Source organism: Ursus maritimus, unplaced genomic scaffold (assembly GCF_017311325.1).
Source record: "Ursus maritimus isolate PB19 unplaced genomic scaffold, ASM1731132v1 scaffold_7, whole genome shotgun sequence".
In the NCBI taxonomy this organism is placed as follows: Eukaryota; Metazoa; Chordata; class Mammalia; order Carnivora; family Ursidae; genus Ursus; species Ursus maritimus.
This window is the reverse complement of record NW_024426885.1, coordinates 83,581,456-83,601,590: the sequence shown is the minus strand read 5'-3', so window position 1 is coordinate 83,601,590 and position 20,135 is coordinate 83,581,456. Positions and strand designations below refer to the sequence as shown.

Sequence of the window (20,135 nt, the reverse complement as noted above, 5' to 3'; positions counted from 1 at the left end):
CTCCAATTACACAGATAGTAGGCGGCTTCAAGTTTTCCCACACTTCACTGATTTTCTACTTATTTTTTAAAAGGCTTTTCCTCTTTGGGTTTCATATTGGATTATTTCTATTGCTATGTTTTCAAGTTCATCCATCTTTTCTTAGGCAATGTTTACCCCATAATTAAACCCATTCAGTAATTTTTATTTTTTAATTTTTAATTTTTTTCCCATTTGGTGTATTTTTAAGCTCAGGTATTATATTTTACATCCTTAGATATTCAATTTAGATCTTTTTTTAAAAAAATATCTTCCACATCTCTACTTAACATGTTAAATTTTTCCTCTAGCTACTTGACTATATGGAATACAGTGATAATTACTTTAATGTTCTTTCCTACTCGTGTGTCAATTCTGGGTCAGTTTTGAGTGATCTCCTCATTATGGATCTTTCCTGCTTCTTTGCGTAACTGGTAATCTTTGATAGGTGCCAGAAATTGCAAATTTTACTTTGGTTTAAGTGTTGAATGTTTTTGTATTCCTATAGACATTTTTTTAAAAGATTTATTTATTTGAGAGAGAGAGTGGGAGGAGGGGCAGAGGGAGAGAAAGAATCCCAAGCAGATACCCTGCTGAGCAGGGAGCCAGTTGTGGGGCTCGATCTCATCATCCTGAGATCATGACCTGAGCCAAAATTAAGAGTCAGACACTTAACCCACTGAGCCACCCAGGCGCCCCTCCTATAGATGTTTTTGAGTATTGTTCTGGACATGGTTAAATGACTTGGAAACAAACCATTTGGTCCTTTTGGATCTTTCTTTCCAGCTTTTTCAGGTAGATCCAGCAAAAGATGTAATTGAATGATATAATTCAGTTTAGGGGTAATGTCCCTGCACTTCTGAATTCTCCATCTGACGCTCCATGAATTATGAGGTTTTCCACACTGGCTAATGGAAACAGGAGCTATTCTAGGCCTGGAGGGGTTCCAAGGACCATTCCTTCTAGTTCTTTTGGGTGCTTCTTTCCTAGGCTGCAGGTACTTTTCTCCCATGCATTCGTCGATGGGGCAATGAATGACTGGGGCAATCTTAGTGCTCATGTTGTTTATTTCTTTCCACCATCATCCTTTGCCTGATGACCAATGTCTCGAAAATTTTTGTGTCGTATATATTCGTTCCCCAGATTTCGGTTATTTCAGGAAGGAAGGTAAATCTAGTTCCTTTTATGTTACTTCTTCTGCAACCTGAAGTCCCCACAGTTAATTTTGAAGACTGAGATTCACAGTTTTGATCATTGTTGATACAGTTTCTAATAGTTAAGGTAGTGATAAACTTCTTTAGAGAGTATAATTTTAATACAAAATATAAACTTAAAATCTTAAATTTAATCCAGGCAAATGAGCTCAATCACTATTTCCAGAGGGCTTATTCCTTCAACAAATACTCGAGCACCTACTATGTAGTAGACAGCCTTCTAGTTACTGGGGGTTACAGCTATGAACAAGACGAAATCCCTGCTTTCGTGGAGTTCATGTTCTAGTATGTTTTTCAAAATGTGAATGTAGCATATATGCTAATTTGTCAACGTCTTTTTGCAAAAAGCTCAAAACAATAAAACTAAGTGATGTGAAAATTCTAAGGAACAATGATAAATCCAGGCATAGTTTCAGCTTGAAACACGTCAACAAATTGAAAGCTCTTGAACCGTGAAAGTTGCATAGCATCTGTAGGCAACTTTTATTCAGTTTGGACTCAAACTTCAGAAGGCACGCGCTTTTGCCTATCAGTTTGCCTCTGGATGCCCGGTGACTAACAGTGTATGGATTACAGTACGTGTTTAATAAACAATGTGATGAAAAGATTTCACCCCACTGGTCCTTAAGGACCAGGCTTCGGTTCCTTCCAGGCGTAACTGACAGGGAGCCGCTGAGCAGAGCCACGGGGATGAAAATGCTTCTGTACAACACGGTCTGGCGGGATGGACGTGTGACATGAGGCCGGCTGCCTGTCCACCATTGTCGGCTCTTTTAAATTTATGACCGGCAGCTGAGAGCTGACACTTCCCGCCTTTGCTTTGGTTCCTGACATTTTAATATGGCTGATCCAAGTCTGTTGCCTTGATTTCCCCAGGTGAGGGAGAGGAGAAGAAGAAGGGATTCTGTAGCTTTTAAACTTTACTTTCCAGGGGTGTAGGTGCATGACAGTTCTGGAAATATGTGGAAAACGCGAATATGCAAACGATACGCGTTGGAGGTGGAGGCCTCCCCTGGCCCGCGCACACCGGTTCCCCCCACCCCCGTAACCGCCCCAGGCGCCGGCAAGCCGAGGCCACGGCGAGCCAGAGGGGCAAGTGGGCGGCGTGGGCGGGTGTAAGCGGGCTCAGCTCGCGACCAGAGAGGTTTGCTGCGGCGGCGCGAGTGGGGACTCCCACAGCCGCCCGGCGCCCCGGCCCGCCCGCACGTGCTCGCCGCGGCTGGGGCGGGGGCGCGCGGAGGGCGGGGCGGGGGCGCGGCCCGGCGGCCACGTGACCGGCGGCGCGGGTATTAAGCGGCGCGGCAGCCGCTCGCAGCCCGAGCTGGTGCTTCGCCCGCGACCCAGCGTCTAGGCGTGCCGCCCCGAGAGGAGCCGCGCGAAGGTCACCCCGCGCCCGCCAGTCCGCCGCTGCGCCTCCGCCGAGCTCCGCGAGCCCCGCCGCGTCTCCGCCCGCCGGTCCGTCTGTCCGAGCCCCTCGCGCCCCGCCGCAGCCCCGGCCCCCCGAGCGCCATGAACCAGATAGAGCCCGGCGTGCAGTACAACTACGTCTACGAGGATGACGAGTACATGATCCAGGAGGAGGAGTGGGACCGCGACCTGCTCCTCGACCCGGCCTGGGAGAAGCAGCAGAGGAAGGTCAGCAAGGGTCCGTGCCCGCCGTCTGCGGGCTCGGCCCGGTGTCTGTGTGTCCCGGCCCGCCCGCGGGCGGGCCGAGAGCGCGCGGTGGAGGTGTTGTGCTGTCCTGTGTCCGCGTAGCCCGGGTGCCCCGGTGGGAAGGAGAGCACGTCCGGGGACAGGCACGCAACCGGGCGTCCAGTGTGTGCGCGCGCGCGAGGGTGCGTGTGTGCGCGCGTGGAAGTCACGTAAGAGCCACAGAACGACAGATGTGGAAAGAGGACCAGTGCTCCGTGCGTGTGTTTCTGCTCTAATCAACCTTAGAGCAGAGTGTGGGAGAGTCTCAGGGCCTCCCCTGACCCCCTGAGTCTGTGACCTTGGCCACAGGAGCTAGACTTGACTTGCCCACCGTGCTCATTTGCCCCTAGCCTGTGTCTCCCCAAATGAAAGACGTCAGGTGAACATCAGTGCCGTTCGGATTTCCACAGGGCTGCCCAAAGGGGAACTGCAGATCACTTCTTAAATGTTGGAGCTCCTAAGGGAACCCCACTCTCTGTTCACCACACTCTGTGTGAACACCAGACACTCACAAATAAAGTAATAATTATTTCACACTCTATTTATGGTTCCTTGAGGTAAGCACCCAGGGACGAGGGAGTCCGCCAGCTCCGAAAGCTCCCTGCCCTTCTTGGTTGGCACTGTCTGGGGGCCCAGTGGAACATTCCACTATTTCACGGTTTCTTCTTGATCCCCTTGGCTAGAACAAGTGGGGAATGCTCCCCAGGAGGCTAAATCCCACCTCCTGTTTGACCGGGCAGAGTCAGACATGCCAACACAGACCTGCTAACCCAACTTTATGATGACAGTGGCAGGACAAAAGCAAAATGCCCTACACGTTCCCCCCTCTTTTTCTGGGGGTGGGGCAAAGTAGATTTCCCTGCTAAGGCCCACTTTTAAGTGGCTAACCTCTGTTGACCATAATGCGTGCCTGGCAAGTGCTCTGTGTGGCTGCCCCTGTGAGCAAGTGTGCTGTGCGACGTGGTAAATTAGTGTGTGACTGTGAGCAACACATGCATCCCATCCTTCTCTCCCAATGAACAGCGTTAGCTGGGAGGGTCTCTCCCTAGTTGGGTAATTCTCCAGTCACGGCGCATTATTTTCGTATTGGGATTTCTTTTTTGTTGTCTACTCTCTGTGGTCAAATACCATTTACTATTATTATTTTAAAACCCTAATTTGGCTACATTTCCCTCTCCGCCTTCCTTTCCTAAGACTTCCACCATCCTCACCTTCTTGAAACAAGAGAATGGAAGTGATAAATAGAAGTTGAGTCCATAAAGAAAAACAACATTTCAAGCCTTCTACAGTTTTTTAAATGACGTTGTGAGAGAAACACATGGCCTGAGAATTATTAATGTGTCATCTGGACTCGCATTATCAGTCAGCAAGAAGTTAAAAAGTGACTCTAACTTGATTCAGCATGAGTGTTTTTCTTTAAAAGGTTTTCCCACAGTTTTGATTATTACATTGTCCACTTTTTTTTTAAACTCCTAAGTCTTAGTTTCAAAGGTTGCCTTTTTTTCTTAGGAGAAACAGTAAAATAGCTAAGAGATTGGACAGGTAGTCTGCTCATCATTTCTAGGATAATAGTCTAATCACAATGGTTCCTGTTGTTTTTGTTTTTTCTTACAATACAATAGCAGGATGGAGCTAATGCAGTTTCCAAAAGCCACAATGACATACATCTCCTGTCTTATCTTTTTAACGTATTCACAGTATTTTTGGATAGAATTGCATCATTGTAATTTTTTTTTTTTTTAGTTTTGGAATCCCTGTGTGAATATATTATTGTAATAGTATAGCACTTGACATGTATTATTAAAAAGTGCATATACTTCCCAATCCCAGTTCAAAAGAGTGGTAGAAAGCTTAAAGTGAGAATTTATTTTTCTCCCCCTTTGGATAGATGGAGTGTTGTAGATGCTTGGGGGAAAAAACCCACTGCATTAGATCTGATCTAGATCCGAACAGATCTGGAAGATACTCTATGTCTGCTTTTGGTATAGAACTTACTCAAGTCAATAAAATCATATTGAACTGTGAGTTCAGGGTAAGAGCCATGGCCTCTATTTATGTCCTATGAGACAAACTGTTGGAACAGGACAAGGATAAAATACCATTGTTTCTATTGTGGGCTACCTTCTCCACACTCCATTTCAGTGATATGCTGGGTATGAGATCTGTCAACAGATGCTGGTAACACATGATGACGTCTGTAGCGTTTTAATGGATGTGGTGCCTAATTATATCCACAGTTCAGAGAGTCTCATAGGCTGGGGTAATCCTTGCTCTCTGGTGTGGAATTCCTTGCTACAGAAAGACTTAGTGGAAGTATAGTGCTTTTTTTTTCTTTGATGATGATTTTTAAAATTTTGGTAAAATACATGTAACAAAAGATTTACCATCTTAACCATTTTTAGGTGTGTAGTTCATTGGCGTTAAGTACATGCACGTTGCTGTGTTATGCAAACAATCTCCAGAACTCTTTTCATCTTGCACAACTAAACTCTGTATACCCATTAAAGAGTAACTTTATATTCTCCCCTCTCCCCAGGCCCTGGCAACCACCATGCTACTTTCTGTCTCTGTGAATTTGACTCCTCTAGGGACTTCATATAAGTGAAATCCTACAGTATTTGTCCTTTTGTGTCTGGCTTACTTCACTTAGCATAATGTTTTCAAGGTCCATCCATGTATAGCCTGGGTCCGAATTCCCTTCCGTTTTAAGGCTGAGTGATACTCCACCGTGTGTACGTACCACATTTTGTTTATCTCTTTATCCGTACATGGACACTTGGGTTGCTTTTGTCTATTGTGAATAATGTTGGTGTAAGTATGGGTGTACAAATACCTTTTCATGACCCTGCTTTCAATTTTTTTGATTTCATACTCAGAAATGAAATTTCTGAGTCATCTGGTAACTCCAGTTTTCAGTTTCTTGAGGAAGTGTAGTGCTTTTTCCAAAAGGAGGCAATTCAGAAGACATTGAACTTAGCATAAGTATGTACAGGTGTTTCAAAGTGCTCCCCTTGTCTTTCAGAGGTGTTTAGTCAACAGGGGTAGGGATATTTATGTTCATGTAAATTAGGCTGTCTTCAGTGGACTTTTGAAACTTCTAGAACTTTGGTATTTAGAAGCAAGCTCCTCTTGGAACCGAGGAAACATTCAAGCTTCAGTTCAGCTGAAGCCTAATCAGGAGGTGACTTGTCGGAACAGCAATGCTGAGTATGTGAGCTATCTCTGTGGGCACGGGGCGCTGTCCTTCCCTGCTCTGGGAGGCTAGCACAGGCCTTTTAAGGAAATGACTGTGTGTTTTGAGACATAAAGGGTCCTTACATCCTTAATTTGTATATGGCTAGATGATCGATACACTTTTTTACCCGTTGTTGGGAGAATAAGAGAGTGGTTCGTTTAGTCCCCATTTGGAGTTCTCACTGGTTTTAACCATTCCTGGAGAAAGTCAAGTTCTGCCTAGCCATCATTGGGATGGACCGATTCACCATTCACCTCAGAGTACCTCCCGTTCATCCTGTCACCCAGGCTAAACTGTCGCCGAGTGGGGTCAGGCAGCGTGCAAGGGCATGTGTGGGAGCAGCTGCCCATAGGTCCAGGTCAAACAGAGAGCCGGGGAGCCTGAGGGTCGCCCCTTCCCGTGTTCTGTGGACAGCAGCTGCTGATGAAGGGTGCAGAGTGAAGTCTCTTCTCCCCTGCGCCATGACATCTGTCATTGTGTGAGTTTTCTCTGGGAGAAAAAGCACTACGTGTTTCCACAAGGTGAATAGTTTTGGAAGAGCGCGTGAACTTGTTCAGATTCGTGAAACCCAGAGGAATCTCAGCACTCCCTGGTACTCTCTAACCATGGTCGAGTCACTAAAGCTTCGAGGGTCCGTTTATGTAGAAAGGAAAGACAGTGGTACCTTTCTCACCGCATCGTGTTTTCCAGGATCAAATGGTTAAACTCATTTATTTGGGAGGGCTCCATACACTCTAAATGTTCAGATGTTATCCTTGTGCAGCAACTATTTTTATTAGCTGGGGAAATAGTAGTCATCTCCACACCTGGACCGGGGAGGGATGATGGAGCACGAGTTTGTTCCTTAGTGACTTTGCTGTGTTGTTTCGTGTGTGTGGTAACATATACATCACGTAAAATTTTCCATTCTAACCATTCTTAGGCGTACGATTCAGTGACACTAATATATTCACAATATCGTGCGATCACCACCATCCTTCTTCTCAACTTTTCCATTGCCTCAAACTGAAACTCCGTGTCCGTTCAAACACTAACTTCCCATCATCCTGAGGTCCTTGTAAAGAGAGGATTTGCACACTTGAACACTTAGAATAATACATGGCTTAATATTAAGTGCCAGGTGCTTGTTGTGTAAAGAACAGAAGTTATAAGTCAAATTGGGAAAGCTATCGGGGGTGAGAACAATGAGGAAGTAGCTTGTGAGCTAGTAGAACTCAGGCCAGACCTTAATGTGAGTAGAGAGGAGAGGAAAGTTGTATTCCTGGCTGGAAAAATGGAGTGAAGAGACTGTTGTGTTTCGGGGGGAGGGTGATAAGTGGGATGTCACCATAATAAGTGTTTATGTCACCCTTTAGTGCTGTGAAAGCACCCTCACCCCCTTTCTTTCTCAGGCCCCCCTCACCACTGTCTGATAAAGGGCTGAGGGGACAAGCTCAGAGAGGGAGAGTCTAAAGGGAGGAAGTAGCCAAGGTGGCCGGGCTAGGACGCCCAGCTCTGTGTTCTTGGAGATGTCTGCTGCTTGTGATGCGCTTGAGGGAGCATGAGGAGGGGAGAGGCTGCGCTGAAGCGCATGGTGCAGATTGGGATGCAGAGAGAAGGGAGAGCAGCCAGGTTTAGGGGATGGGGGTGAGGGTGGAGCCCTGCAGGTGTTGGAGCTCCAGAGGGCCGTGCTGAAAGAAGCAGACTGCAGAACGAATTGGATGCCTGGGACCTGAGGCTGGGAGACCCGGGCAGGAGCCCAAGATAGGACCCACTGGGCAGAGTGGTGAGGATTAGAACCAGGGGCTGGTAGGCGCAATGGTGAGGAAGGCATCAATTTGAGATTGGTCAGGAGGGATTGTAAAAGTATTAGATGGCCCCGTGCTGTTCCACGGCAGGCTGCTGAATCAGTCCAGTTAAGTGGACGTGATCCTACCGTGAGAGCTCCTGGACTAGAAACTCAAGACGGTGGGGTTGACGAGAAAGGAGCAAAGTGATGAGGAGAGTCTCTTTACCCGCGGGGAGAGAGAAAGTGATGCATTTATGGGATATGTCATCCAGCGCAGGGGGGCGCGCTCCAGGGCGGAGGGGAGGGCGGTGTGTCCCTGTGGCCACTGCTGGAAGGGAGGGCTGGAGCTCCAAGGAGGCTTCAATGTCCAGGGAAGGATGTTGGTGGGTAGGTGTGGAAAGGCAGAATCTGGTAGGAGCCCGAAGCAACCTCTGCCCCCGTAGGGACTATTGTTCTCAATGCACTTGGTTTGCTGTAGATGATCACAGATGCACGGGTCCTGTCGTGAGCCAGAAAAGTCACTCTTTGTCTTCGGACCCTCCCCAAGGCGCTGGGAGAGGTCTTGGAGCGTGCCTCCCCCTTCAGCCAAGTTCACCGCAGAACAAACTTGAACTCCAAAGAAGATTCTCCAAGAGTGTGGGAGGACGAATCCAAGTCTTAGCAGGGAAGCATAGTTAACGCGGCTTCAGAACGCTGTGAGCACGCGCTGCAGTCAGTTGCTGCAGGGAGACACCTACGGAAAAGGCGCAGGACCCGCGTGGGAGGGGGAGCCGCCGTGATGAGCAGAGGAGTTGGTACGGAATACGTTGGAGGACAGTCAGAATTGTACCGCTGTTTCCCTGGGAACGGTACTAATTCTTCCAGAAAGAACAGAAAGCAAAGATTAGGGGGAACGTTTGCTAACTGCCGTGCTAGACAAATTCCAAAGGCAGGAGAATCTTGAGTGCAAGGAATTGGTCTTTCTAACAGAGTCTGAGGAACACTTTTTATACAAACAAGGTATCTGAGCACAGGCAGGCATGCGGGGGGCACACACACCCCTCCTCCTCCGCACAGTTTTCCATGCCAGAAACCACAAGGTGTTTTGAGCAGCAACCCTACTGAAGAGCAAGATATAAATGGGGCACAGGCATGGTCATTCATTCTTTTATTCGTTTGACATTTATTATGGGCCTACTAGGGGCCGGGGGTAGAGAATGGATTTGACACCACCTTAAGCCTTAAGGAGCATATAGCCTGGTTCAAGAGACAGGAAGGTCAGTGCAAAGCTTGGAGGAGGGCCCCTCAATTCCACTAGGCTGGCGAAGGAAAGGAGAGGGTATTTCCAAAATGCTCCTCCCGCGTGGTTTGCTGTCTCGATAGATGGAAACATCTTCCTCCCTGGCACCCAAGTAGGATCTTGGGAGTTATCCTTGGTGCCTCCCTCTGTCCCAACTCTGGTGGAGCCCACTGCTAAAGTCCTCTGGACCCTGCCCCTTCCTCCCGTTATGTGCTTTAAGGTCTTCAGAGTTTCCGTGTTTCCTGCCTGGATTAGGATGGTGGCCTCCTGCTTTGTCCCCCTTCTGTGGTTCATGCTTCTCTTCAGGCTTTCCTCCGTGATGCAGGCAGGAGTGATCTTTATGGCACACAAGGCTGGTCATGGTATTTCCTGCTTAAAGGCCCTCTGTGGTTCTTTATTGCCTTCAGAAGAGAGTTCAAGCTCCTGCAGTGGTCTGTGAGGCCAGGTCTGAGCTAGCCTCTGTTTGCTATTCCATTTTCCCCCCAACAGGTTCAAGGTCCAACCCACAGAGTGGCCCTCACCATGTTTGACTCACCTCTTTGCCTTATACCCAGCCTCGACCTCCTCCGTCCATTCTGGAGTCTCTCCTCCAGGAGCCTTCTAGAACATAGGTCACCTGGTGCTGTCATGGTCCCTCTTCGAGGACTAGGAGCAGACGNTCTTCTCTGTTCCCTGGGCCCAGCATTGAGCCTAGACTCTACTCATTTGTGGAATGACAATATTATGAGTCCTGTTTCTGAAAAGCATTTAGTACAATTAAAAATTTTAAAGGTAATAATTAAGAAACTTTTTTTTTTTTTTACAGTCTTTGTAACTCCTTGAGCTACATAAGTATAAACTCCAATTCATGCTTGTTCTGTAGTGGTTTTCCAAAAATGTTTTCTTGAAGTGTTTTTCTCAAGTCCTCAAAATGAATGGAGTTATCTGACTTAATTGTTATTCTAAAAGTGAGCCTTCAAAGACAAGCTGCTTAATTTAAAAAAAAATTGGAATTTTGAGATTTTTGGAATTAAAAATTCATACATGCAGATTTATTTAAATTATAATATGTCAGCATATTAATGAACAAAATTTCTGGTCACCTAAGTTTGATTTGAAATGACTGTTTTTTTCCCAGATTAAAAATCTTTAACTGCTTAATAAAGAAAAATTATATTAATGATTCACAGAAGTATAAATTTAAATTGTGATTTTTCAGTGTGGAGTTCCCTTAAAAAGTTAGAAATTGAGCTACCCTGTGACCCAGCCATTGCACTACTGGGTATTTACCCCAAAGATACAAAGGTAGTGAAGACAAGGGCCATATGCACCCCAGTGTTCATAGCAGCACTGTCCGCAATAGCTAAATTGTGGAAGGAGCCGAGATGCCCTTCAACAGATGACTGGATTAAGAAGATGTGGTCCATATATACAATGAAATATTACTCAGCCATCAGAAAGAATGATTTCACAACATTTGCAGCAACATGGACGGCACTGGAGGAGATAATGCTAAGTGAAATAAGTCAAGCAGAGAAAGACAACTATCATATGGTTTCACTCATTTATGGAACATAAGAAATAGCAGGAAGATTGCTAGGAGAAGGAAGGGAAGAATGAAGGGGGGGTAATCAGAAGGGGGAATGAACCATGAGAGACTGTGAACTCTGGGAAACAAACTGAGGGCTTCAGAGGGGAGGGGGTGGGAGAATGGGATAGGCTGGTGATGGGTAGTAAGGAGGGCATGTGTTGCATGGTGCACTGGGTGTTATACGCAAACAATGAATCATGGAACACGACATCAAAAACTAATGATGTAGTGTATGGTGACTAACGTGACATAATAAAAATTATTATTAAATGTGTGGTTTTTGTATACAAAATATGGCAAAACAGTTTTTTTTTTTTTTTTTTGGAAAACATGCTGCACTTCACAGTAGTAGAATTAAAAATAAAGAATAGACATGGGTAATTTGGAAAGTGTGTGTGTTCCTGGAAAGGAGTCAACCTGAGTGCCAAGTCCAAGACTAAGAAGTTAGCATGACTCTGAGTTGTCTTGCTTTGTTTTTGCAAGGAGGTAAAGGTGTTAGTTATAATCCCTACGAATAATTATACATTGAAAATAGATTCTTAGTAGTAGTATCTGTGACAACCTTTTCACTAAAAGACATGCAATCTTGGGAAAAAAAACTCTCCTTTTTTAGTGATTGTGAGGACCAAATGGACAAGTAGGTGAACATGAGGTTGTTTGGGGGAAATGAGAACTGTATTTAGTATGAACCTGTGATTGAGTCTTAGGTAGACAGTTATATTGAGATTGGCAAATCAAGAAGTCCCATCTTTTAGAGTCGTAAGGAAGGAGTCTTTATTTCATGATAGTCAAATAGGATGTGAAAATAATAATCATTTAGAAGTTAGGTAATGTCCGTGGTCTTTATTAGAATTTTGAGGAGTTTTATATTACATTGAACCATGTGAAACTCTCGACATTGGCCATTTTTATCTCCAAAAATTGTGGTTTCTTACGTTCAACCCAATAAAACTATGCTATTCTATGTCCCACTATGTTTGAGATCCTTGACCAATACCAGTGAGAGAGCCAAACCATACAACTGAATTCTGATCATTGCTAGCCTTATCTGTAACGCCTTTGGTGTTCATTTAGGAAAGGAAGGGGGTCGTTGGGTTTTGTACTAGTTAAAAATGTGAGGTTTGGATTGAGGGCTTGATATGCAATGGAAATACCAAGAAGAAAGGTCGAGCTGGAGGTTCAGGCATAGAAGCTGTCTGCTCCTACGCAGTTGAAACTATGGGGAGGGGAGCGTGGAAGAAGGTCTAACAGGACAGGACTTCTCAGGAAGCAGTGGTATTACCTGCGCACGGATGCATTGCTTCTCTGTGTGAAGATGTGCGTGCCTCAGGCAACTTGGGAGCACCCGATGTGTTGAGATGTCTTTGATTTTCTTCCTGCAGAAATCTCACCTTGGAATTCCACTGGAGCTTTGCCAGTCTGAATCTCGCATTTGAAGTGGTGTAGCTGCTGGAAGAGAAACCCAGGGATTTGGCTCCGGGGAATGGGCTATCTCTCAGCCGATGCGATAAGTCATGCTTTCAAAGGCAGTGAAAAGCTGCGAGAAATTATTTATGGTGGTGTGCTCAGGTCTGGGGCATAAAACCCTTCTGCAGTTGAAATGGCCAGTGATAGACTTTTTTGAGGAAGACAATATGGAAAATTCGTAAGGGTTACTGAGAACAGAATTTGTTTCATTGTACCCTAAGTGTAGAATTTAATTCCAAGATAGGTTTCCTTTTTTTCCCTATTTTATTTATAAAATTAAGGAAATGAAACAAATTATTGCCCTCATTTAGATGTTTTGTTTTAAGGTTTTTAGAAAAAATGATTGGTATTTTGGGTGTTGGAGAGCATCAGTCATGGAAATGATAGAAGACATACACAGAATTGTAATCAGTCGAGAGATTCCCACAGAGGGTAATATTTTTCTGTTTTGAGACAAACACATTTTTGAGGGGAGGCAAGGGTGAGAGTGAGCTTGGGCTGTGATGTGGGGGAGAGAGGCATTAGTTGGAAAAATGCAAACCATGCGTTTTATATCTTGCAAACTATAATTTCTGTTCTGTTATTGGAATTTTATTAAACAGGAGGTGGCTGATTATTTTATTGCATATTTTGATCTCTTTTGTTAAATTCTAAAACAGAAGGATACTTAAAAAACTTCGGTATAACACCAAAATGAAAAAAATTCCAACAGGACAGTAAAAGTGATATTTTACTAAGTGAATTTTTGCTAGCGGATTAAGAAAAAGAGGGGGAGGGGGTTTGGCATGTTATTCTTAGCATCCCAAACTATTCACTGTGATGGGGCAGAGCAGCTATTTATTGAGAATTACCAGGCACTGTTTTAAGCATAGATGCTGTTTTATTCACTCTTCACAACAAGTCTTGAGAGCTGAGTAGTATTATCCTCCTTTTTTAGCCGGGGAGGTTAAGGAATTTGTCTCGTTGAGGGCGGGGAAGGGTAGCTGGCACAGAATTCTACACTACAAAGATGGGGCTCTCTCTCAAGGGGAACTTCATAAATGTGGGGGGGCTCATATTCTATTGCGTCCTCTGGCCCACAAGTGGCAGAGCTGAATTTTGGAGCCATGTTCCTTAACCCTGAAGGCCGTGCTTTTCACTACTAAACATTTTCTGGTTTTAGTCGTTGTTTTCTGCTCAGACTTAGAACCTACAACTCGGAGCAGAAGCGCAGGATTCAGTGTTCCTAATTTCTCACTTACCCTCACCAGCTGCCTTTGTGGGAGAGTACGTGCGTGTGCGTTTTTCGTTCCTAAATGGTACACTGGGGGCATCCGATGACATGAGAGAACCCAAGTCGGAGGTTTTCTGTAGGTCAGGCTGTAGCAGTTGGTGTGCTCAACAGAAATGCCAAGGGAGGAGAAAAGGGACCGCAGGAAAAGCTAACTAAACGTCTCAACGGAGTTGAGTAGGACGTGCCATTAGGGGCGTACCTTTGGGATTAACTGCTGGTCTGGGTGACCCAGCTCCAAAAGAAGCCAGAGTTAGGGTGCCTGCGTCCTTGAGTCAACTCTCTGTGGGAAGCAGCAAATGAGACTCCAGGAGGCAAGAGCACAGGTTAGAGTTCGCCTCCTGCAGCCGTGATGTGTTAGCGGACAGCAGCGTTCTCTGAGGTTTGGGGTCACAGAGATTCAGCCTAAACACTGACGCGGCAGTACCAAGGACTCTCTCTACTTTAAAAAAATTCCCGCTTTTCTTTTCTTTAACTTCCTATGACGGAAAGTTTCAGACGTAACCCAGGAGCCGAGAGAATATAGAACACAGTGAATCCTTCGGAACCCAGCTGGCCAAGGAAAACCCAAGTTTCATGGACAGGGAATGTCCGATTCGCTCCTGCCCCAGGTTTAGCGAGGTGTAATTGACAAATAATAAGTTGTATCTATTTCAAGCGTACAGAATGTTTTGATACGTGCGTACATCGTGGAGTAGCCACCAGGGGTGTCCACTTCTAAGAGGAAAAACACAGTTTTTCCACAATTTTGGAAGAAATCAGGATGAAGCACAGGATGAAGTGTGCGAAACGCTTTGGGCAGAGGCAAAGCCCCTTCACATCCTGTGAAAACGTGAATGGTTCACTGCTGGGACTTCGTGCCCATTATAAAGTCAGTACTGATAGGGTATCTCTCTCCTCCTGCTGCAAACTGATCTGATAAAATGACCCTATAACCTCTTTCGGGGTTATTGGTCTAGTTCTCTCTCCATTCCTATGACCACTGCTGTTACTGCTTTGGAGGGAGAGCTTGGATTTGAGACAGGAGGTGGGAAAAATGTCTGAGGATGCTGAATTTGATACTCGTACATCTTCGTTTCCTCCACCACCCCCAGAGTACAGCCGGAGGAAGGAGAGAACAGACATTTAAAGGGTTCTTGGGGAAAGGTTATTTTTAGGGGCGGTCTTGCCAAGACTGCTTCCGGGGATTTTATTTAGACACAGATCGGGCCCCTGCCTGCTTACATGTGTGCATTTCTAGGGTAGCCCTGGAAGTGGTGGGGGGCCACATGCACGCTGCAGCTCCAGGCCATCTCATTCCTTGCAAAAATTCTTTTGTTTATTTTATATTCCCCCCAGCTTTATTGAGATATAATTGTCATACAACATTATGTAGATTTAAGGTGTGCACTGTGTTGTTCATTTCTCAGGACCTCTGTTCTTTGTGAAAGGATATGAGGAGGTGGGGTGAGAGGTGGTGACCGTGCGTCCAGGCTGGCCCAGGGTGGTCCCAGTTGTGGCTGGAAATTAGAAACTGTCTCTGGGGCGCCTGGGTGGCACAGCGGTTAAGCGTCTGCCTTCGGCTCAGGGCGTGATCCCGGGGTTCTGGGTTCGAGCCCCACATCAGGCTCCTCCGCTATGAGCCTGTTTCTTCCTCTCCCACTCCCCCTGCTTGTGTTCCCTCTCTCGCTGGCTGTCTCTATCTCTGTTAAATAAATAAATAAAACCTTAAAAAAAAGAAAAAAGAAACCGTGTCTCCTTCTACTCGCAGAAGTAGTCCAGTTTAGACACTAACTCTGTGATTACTCTGTTCTGAGGACATACCCATGTTGAGCTCAGAGAATGGTAAAATAATGTTGAGACCCAAATAATTTATATATAGGATAGTAATTCCTTTTCTCAAAGTACTTGCCTATTTCTGAACTTTAAAAAATGCAGATATTGGTGAAGTGAGATTTCTTATACTTTGGCAGATTTAAATACCAGAGTCCAGTTAGTAATTTCTGAATCTCTTAATTCACAAATCCTTTAGAAGACCAAGCTTGCAGGGAGCTGTGGGAGTGAGCCCTGTGTGTGGAGGGACATGGGGCCACCAACCCCGTGGGTGGGCCAGGTTCCCCTCTGAAATGCATGCTGCCATATGCTTTTGGTATGTGATGTGCTATCTATATGGCTTTATAAGTACTGTATAGACTTCTCCTTCAGATGGTTTGATATTAACATGTGCTGTGCTTCAAGCACGCTTATTTTGCATGTCTGAAAAATGAAGGGTTAACGTTATTTAAATACATGGACCAGTCACCAAAGTCAAATCTCTGGCTTTGTTCTTCAGGCAGTTTAAGTGTGTGTGTGTGTGTGTGTGTGTGTATATATATATATATATTTTTTTTTTTCCGTGTGTGTGTTCAGACCCTTGAAAATCTGGAGTGAAATGGTGATAAATATATTTACTGTGCGATAAATTCATGTTTACTGTAAAGATTGCCCTTGTTTCTATACTCAGACACAGGTGGGGCCGTCACGGTCGGAGTCCTTTAAGGACTTGGTAAGGAAGCAGGAAAAAGCCTGTCAGAAATACCTGGTGTGTGACAGTGGGTTCTATTGCCGTCACTGGTATCTGGGTAACTGGATATTACGGACTCCAGAGGACTTCTCTTCTGCGGTCCTGGAACTTGGACAGTGTGTACCTTCTCCATTAGGGTTTTGAAATGCGATGTCGAAATCGGGATTTTAATGTGAAACTTCAAAAGATCCCTAAGCAGCACTTCATTGATTAACTTCAGAAATCTAGGGTTGCTTAATTATATACAATTTAAGTAGTTTTTCTTTTTTCAGGGAGAAATGTGTTGGATTAATGAAGTAAAACTGGCTAACATAATTACAGATAACCACGAAGACCAAAGAATTTAGACTAACAAATTGTATAGACTTTCCCGAGTTACTTTTTTAAGATACATTTTACATCCGTCATACACATTCCTTACGGAAAATATGGATAAGAAAATGTTAAAAGTCACAATCCATAGAAGTCTTGTGTTAACATCTGGCCATATTGTCTACTATAGTATGGAAGCATACGTTTATTCATTTTATACTATAATATGTAATTATCTGAGTTGTCTCAGGACACGAAGACTTCATTCTATATCTTTGTGACTGCTCTCCACTCAGCACGAGGCCTAGGGAAGAACTTTGTGGAGGAGGAAATCTCAGCCCGGCTTCCTCCCATGTGGAGTGAGCAGGAACTTTGGGAATGCCCAGCTTCCCTGTTTTTACCCCTTCTGTGAACCAGTTTTGCCATATGGAGAGGAACCCTGTAGACGTACCTGGCAGGGGCTATTCCTGATTTAGAACCGTGCTCTGGTCCAAAAAGCAGTGCAGAGAGTGTGGTGTAGTACAGGGATCTGTTTCGTTCTACATGAATGCTTTAATCCCTCTGTGTAGGCAGCCATTTATTTGGGTCCCTGAAAATAGTAACGGTATGGTGAACTTGAATTAAAGAATATTTATTTTGCTGTCTGTGTCGTACAAGCTGCTTCCCCGGTTGCCGGGATGGGCCGAGGAGGGAAACATCAGTTTGCTTTTCTAAAGAAAAGCTTGACTTTCTCCTCAAGAAGAGAATAATCAACGTTGCTGTTGCCTAAAACCTAGCAACAGTTGGGTCTGCCCTGTCACAGAGCCACATCTTGCTCAGAACTACCCAGGCTCCAAGGGAACAAGTTATTTTGGGAAGCATAGCTCAGGATCAGTCGTATGTAGGGCTGTTTGTTGGGAGCCTGCAATGCTTGCTTACCAGAAAGTCCTCAAAGGAATTCTCCACGTGGCTTGTGCCAGCCTGGGGGAGGCAGGTGTGACCGCACAGAGCTCCCAGCCTGTGGTACGTCAGGCTCATGGCCTGCAGATTGCTCTGAGCTTGGAGGACCAAGCGCCCCGAGCTTTCATGGGGCTCTTTGAGCTTAGCACTTTTTTTTTTTTAAACCTTTTAGAACAAAAATGACTGAGACTTTGATTCTGAAGATATTTGATTTGGTTAGTTTAACATACGCTTCCAGCCCTGAAGTCGTTTGGGAAGAACCTACATATTTCTAACCTGCTCTTTTTTCCATATAACAGTTAAAATGGGGAGTTTCATCAAGGTCATTTGCGAAGTGTCCTTTAGAAGAGAGGATGCTAGAACTTTTTTTAAATAAAAGGTTTTTAAAATAAGCCTTACAAATTTCTATATAAAAATTTTGTTTCGAGAATTTTTTTAAAGATTCATCCATTTATTTGAGAGAGAGAGCAGCACGGGTGGGGGGAGGGACTGAGGGGGAGAAGCTTTAAGCAGACTCCCCGCTGAGCGCAGAGCCCCTTGGCTCCATCCCACGACCCGACCCATGAGATCATGACGGGAGCGGCCACCAAGAGTCAGACGTCCAACTGACCGAGCCACCCAGGCGCCCCTGTTTCAGGAGTTTTAAAACACCCCTTGGAATGAAAGTAGTGGTAGTTTGAGTGGCTGGTAACACTGAGAATCAGGGGCTCAGAGAAGTGTTCGATGTCCTCGCTGTGTTGTCTCACGTGCCTTGCCCACAGTAGAGACGAAGAGATGAGTAATTGCAGCTGAGAAGTCAGATTCAGGAGTGTGGGTAATAAGAACTCCTGTAAGTGGTGATAAAAATGTTTGTGGGAAATTTTCTTGAGCAGGGAGGAAATTAACAGATGGAAATACTTTAGCTTCTCGATAAATGTAAGATCTTTATGAAACAGAGAAAAGTGCTAAATAATTCAGCCCAAATCCAAGATCATTTATGGTGATTCATGTAAGAGGGAACATGGGGACACGCATTCGACTTTAAATGGAGGCTTTGACATAGAAGAGGAATCCAGTAAGCCGAGACTTAAGACAGTTGTCACTTTCACAGGACGGGGGAAGCAGGCTGTAACTTAAGACCAGCAGACGATAGACTTTGGTTAGTTCCACGTACCATTCCCGAGCATCGGTTACTGTTTGTCTTCACTGAAATCAGTAACATTTAGGTGGGAATAAGGACGACGTCAGCACATTCGAATGTTGACCTCCCTTTAGAGAAAAGGCCCTAAGGTATTAAAAGACAGTTCTTACATACAGGTAAAAATCATGACTCTCACAAATATAAAAAATGAACCCATGCTAAAGATGTTATTTAACTCACCAGCCAAGGAAAAACTGGAGAGGAGTTATAAGCAGTTTTAAAAAATCCAAAGAATAGGCACATTTATAGATTAGGAAGAGCAAAATGAATGTCCCTCTGGAGGCAGGACTGTCCCTGTGCTGAACAGAATGCAATCTCTAGGCAAGAGTTCCTTGCAGTGCTCTCCTTTACGACTTACAAGTTTTGGAATAGCCTAGAAGGCGTGCCGTACACAGTGAGCAGGTTTCCCACTGAAGCCCAGACTCCCGATATAAAGTAGCCTTACTAACGGTCGTGACACCTTTCCTAATTCCCTGACCTCAATTGTCCCGTCCTTTCTGGAAGTTACGTAGGACATTCCACGTACCAGGGAGGCCATACCTCAAGCCGGAATCAGTCTGCACTGGATTTGGCTTTGTTCAAAAACCTGAAAAGCGTTTGTTTTTTCTCCTGTTAGGAGCCTCAGAGCTTTTAGCGCCTTTCTTTATGTATTCTTAACAGCCCAGGACCTGAACGGTAGTCAGTCTTAGGAGCCTGGTGACTGACGCCTGAAACTCAGGGTTCAGAATTCCTGATGAGAACCAGACACGGAGAGAACTCTTCAAGTGCTGGGAGAGCCATCTCTAACCTACCCACTTAAAGAATCATCCATTAGCCTGATTCTATTCTTAGATGCCCTCAGCTGTGAGGTTGTCTTTTATTTTTCACAAGGGTTTTTTTTTTTTTTTTGGCAAGATTACAGAGTCTCTTTTAACATTTAAGGATTCTGTAGTTGAGTTTGACATGATAATAATTTTTAAAAACCTGGAACTTGAGCAGATACAGATTTTTTTTTTAGCAGATACAGATTTTAAGCTCCTCAATCTTTTTTATATTTTCAAAAAAAAAATCTGATTGCTATCTTTTTTGCTCTGCCCCAGAAAGTCTGACACATCAGTTCCTATGCAACAAAGAGGTGCTGAGCGCCACTGTGTTCTGGGCACTGTGTGGAGCACAAGGCGAAGACCCCTGCTTACGTCTGTGTCACTGACACCAGCATTTTTAGGGTTGGCAGGTGGTGTCACGCGGCAGGTGTTTCTGACAGCACTGTTTCCCACCCTCCTACCGAGTCCTTACAGGACTCTGACGGTGGCAGCTCCCGTTGAGTTGTTCCTGGGCTCTCCTGCCCCACAATTTGAGATTGTTAGGTACCCTAGCTTTGGGTGGAAAGAGACCCCGAGCCCCGCATGCTGGCAGAACTTGTTGGGCGTGAATCAATGGCAGAAGGCTGCCTCTTTTTTTCCCCTCTTACTTTGTCTCGGAGTAATTAAATTTGTACTTCTGAGAATCCCTGGAACTCAAGTGAAAAGCAGTATTTTAGGGGCTCCTGGGTGACGCAGTCGGTTAAGCGTCTGACTCTTGATTTCAGCTCAGGTCATGATGTCAGGACCGAGGGATCGAGCCCCGAGTCTGGCTGTGTGCACCGAACGGAGTCTGCTTGTCCGTCTCCC

At 45.2% G+C, this 20,135-nt stretch overlaps 1 protein-coding gene across 2 annotated transcripts in view; it reads left to right on the top strand.

Moving 5' to 3' along the window:
- Positions 1-2,741: 2,741 nt before the first annotated feature.
- ACTN2 (actinin alpha 2) overlaps positions 2,742-20,135 on the top strand; it is a 63,049-nt gene continuing 45,655 nt past the window's right edge. For both annotated transcript variants that reach the window (XM_040623802.1, XM_040623803.1), the window contains exon 1: positions 2,742-2,867. In XM_040623802.1, the coding sequence (XP_040479736.1) occupies positions 2,742-2,867 (126 nt within the window). The remainder of the gene's footprint in view (positions 2,868-20,135) is intronic.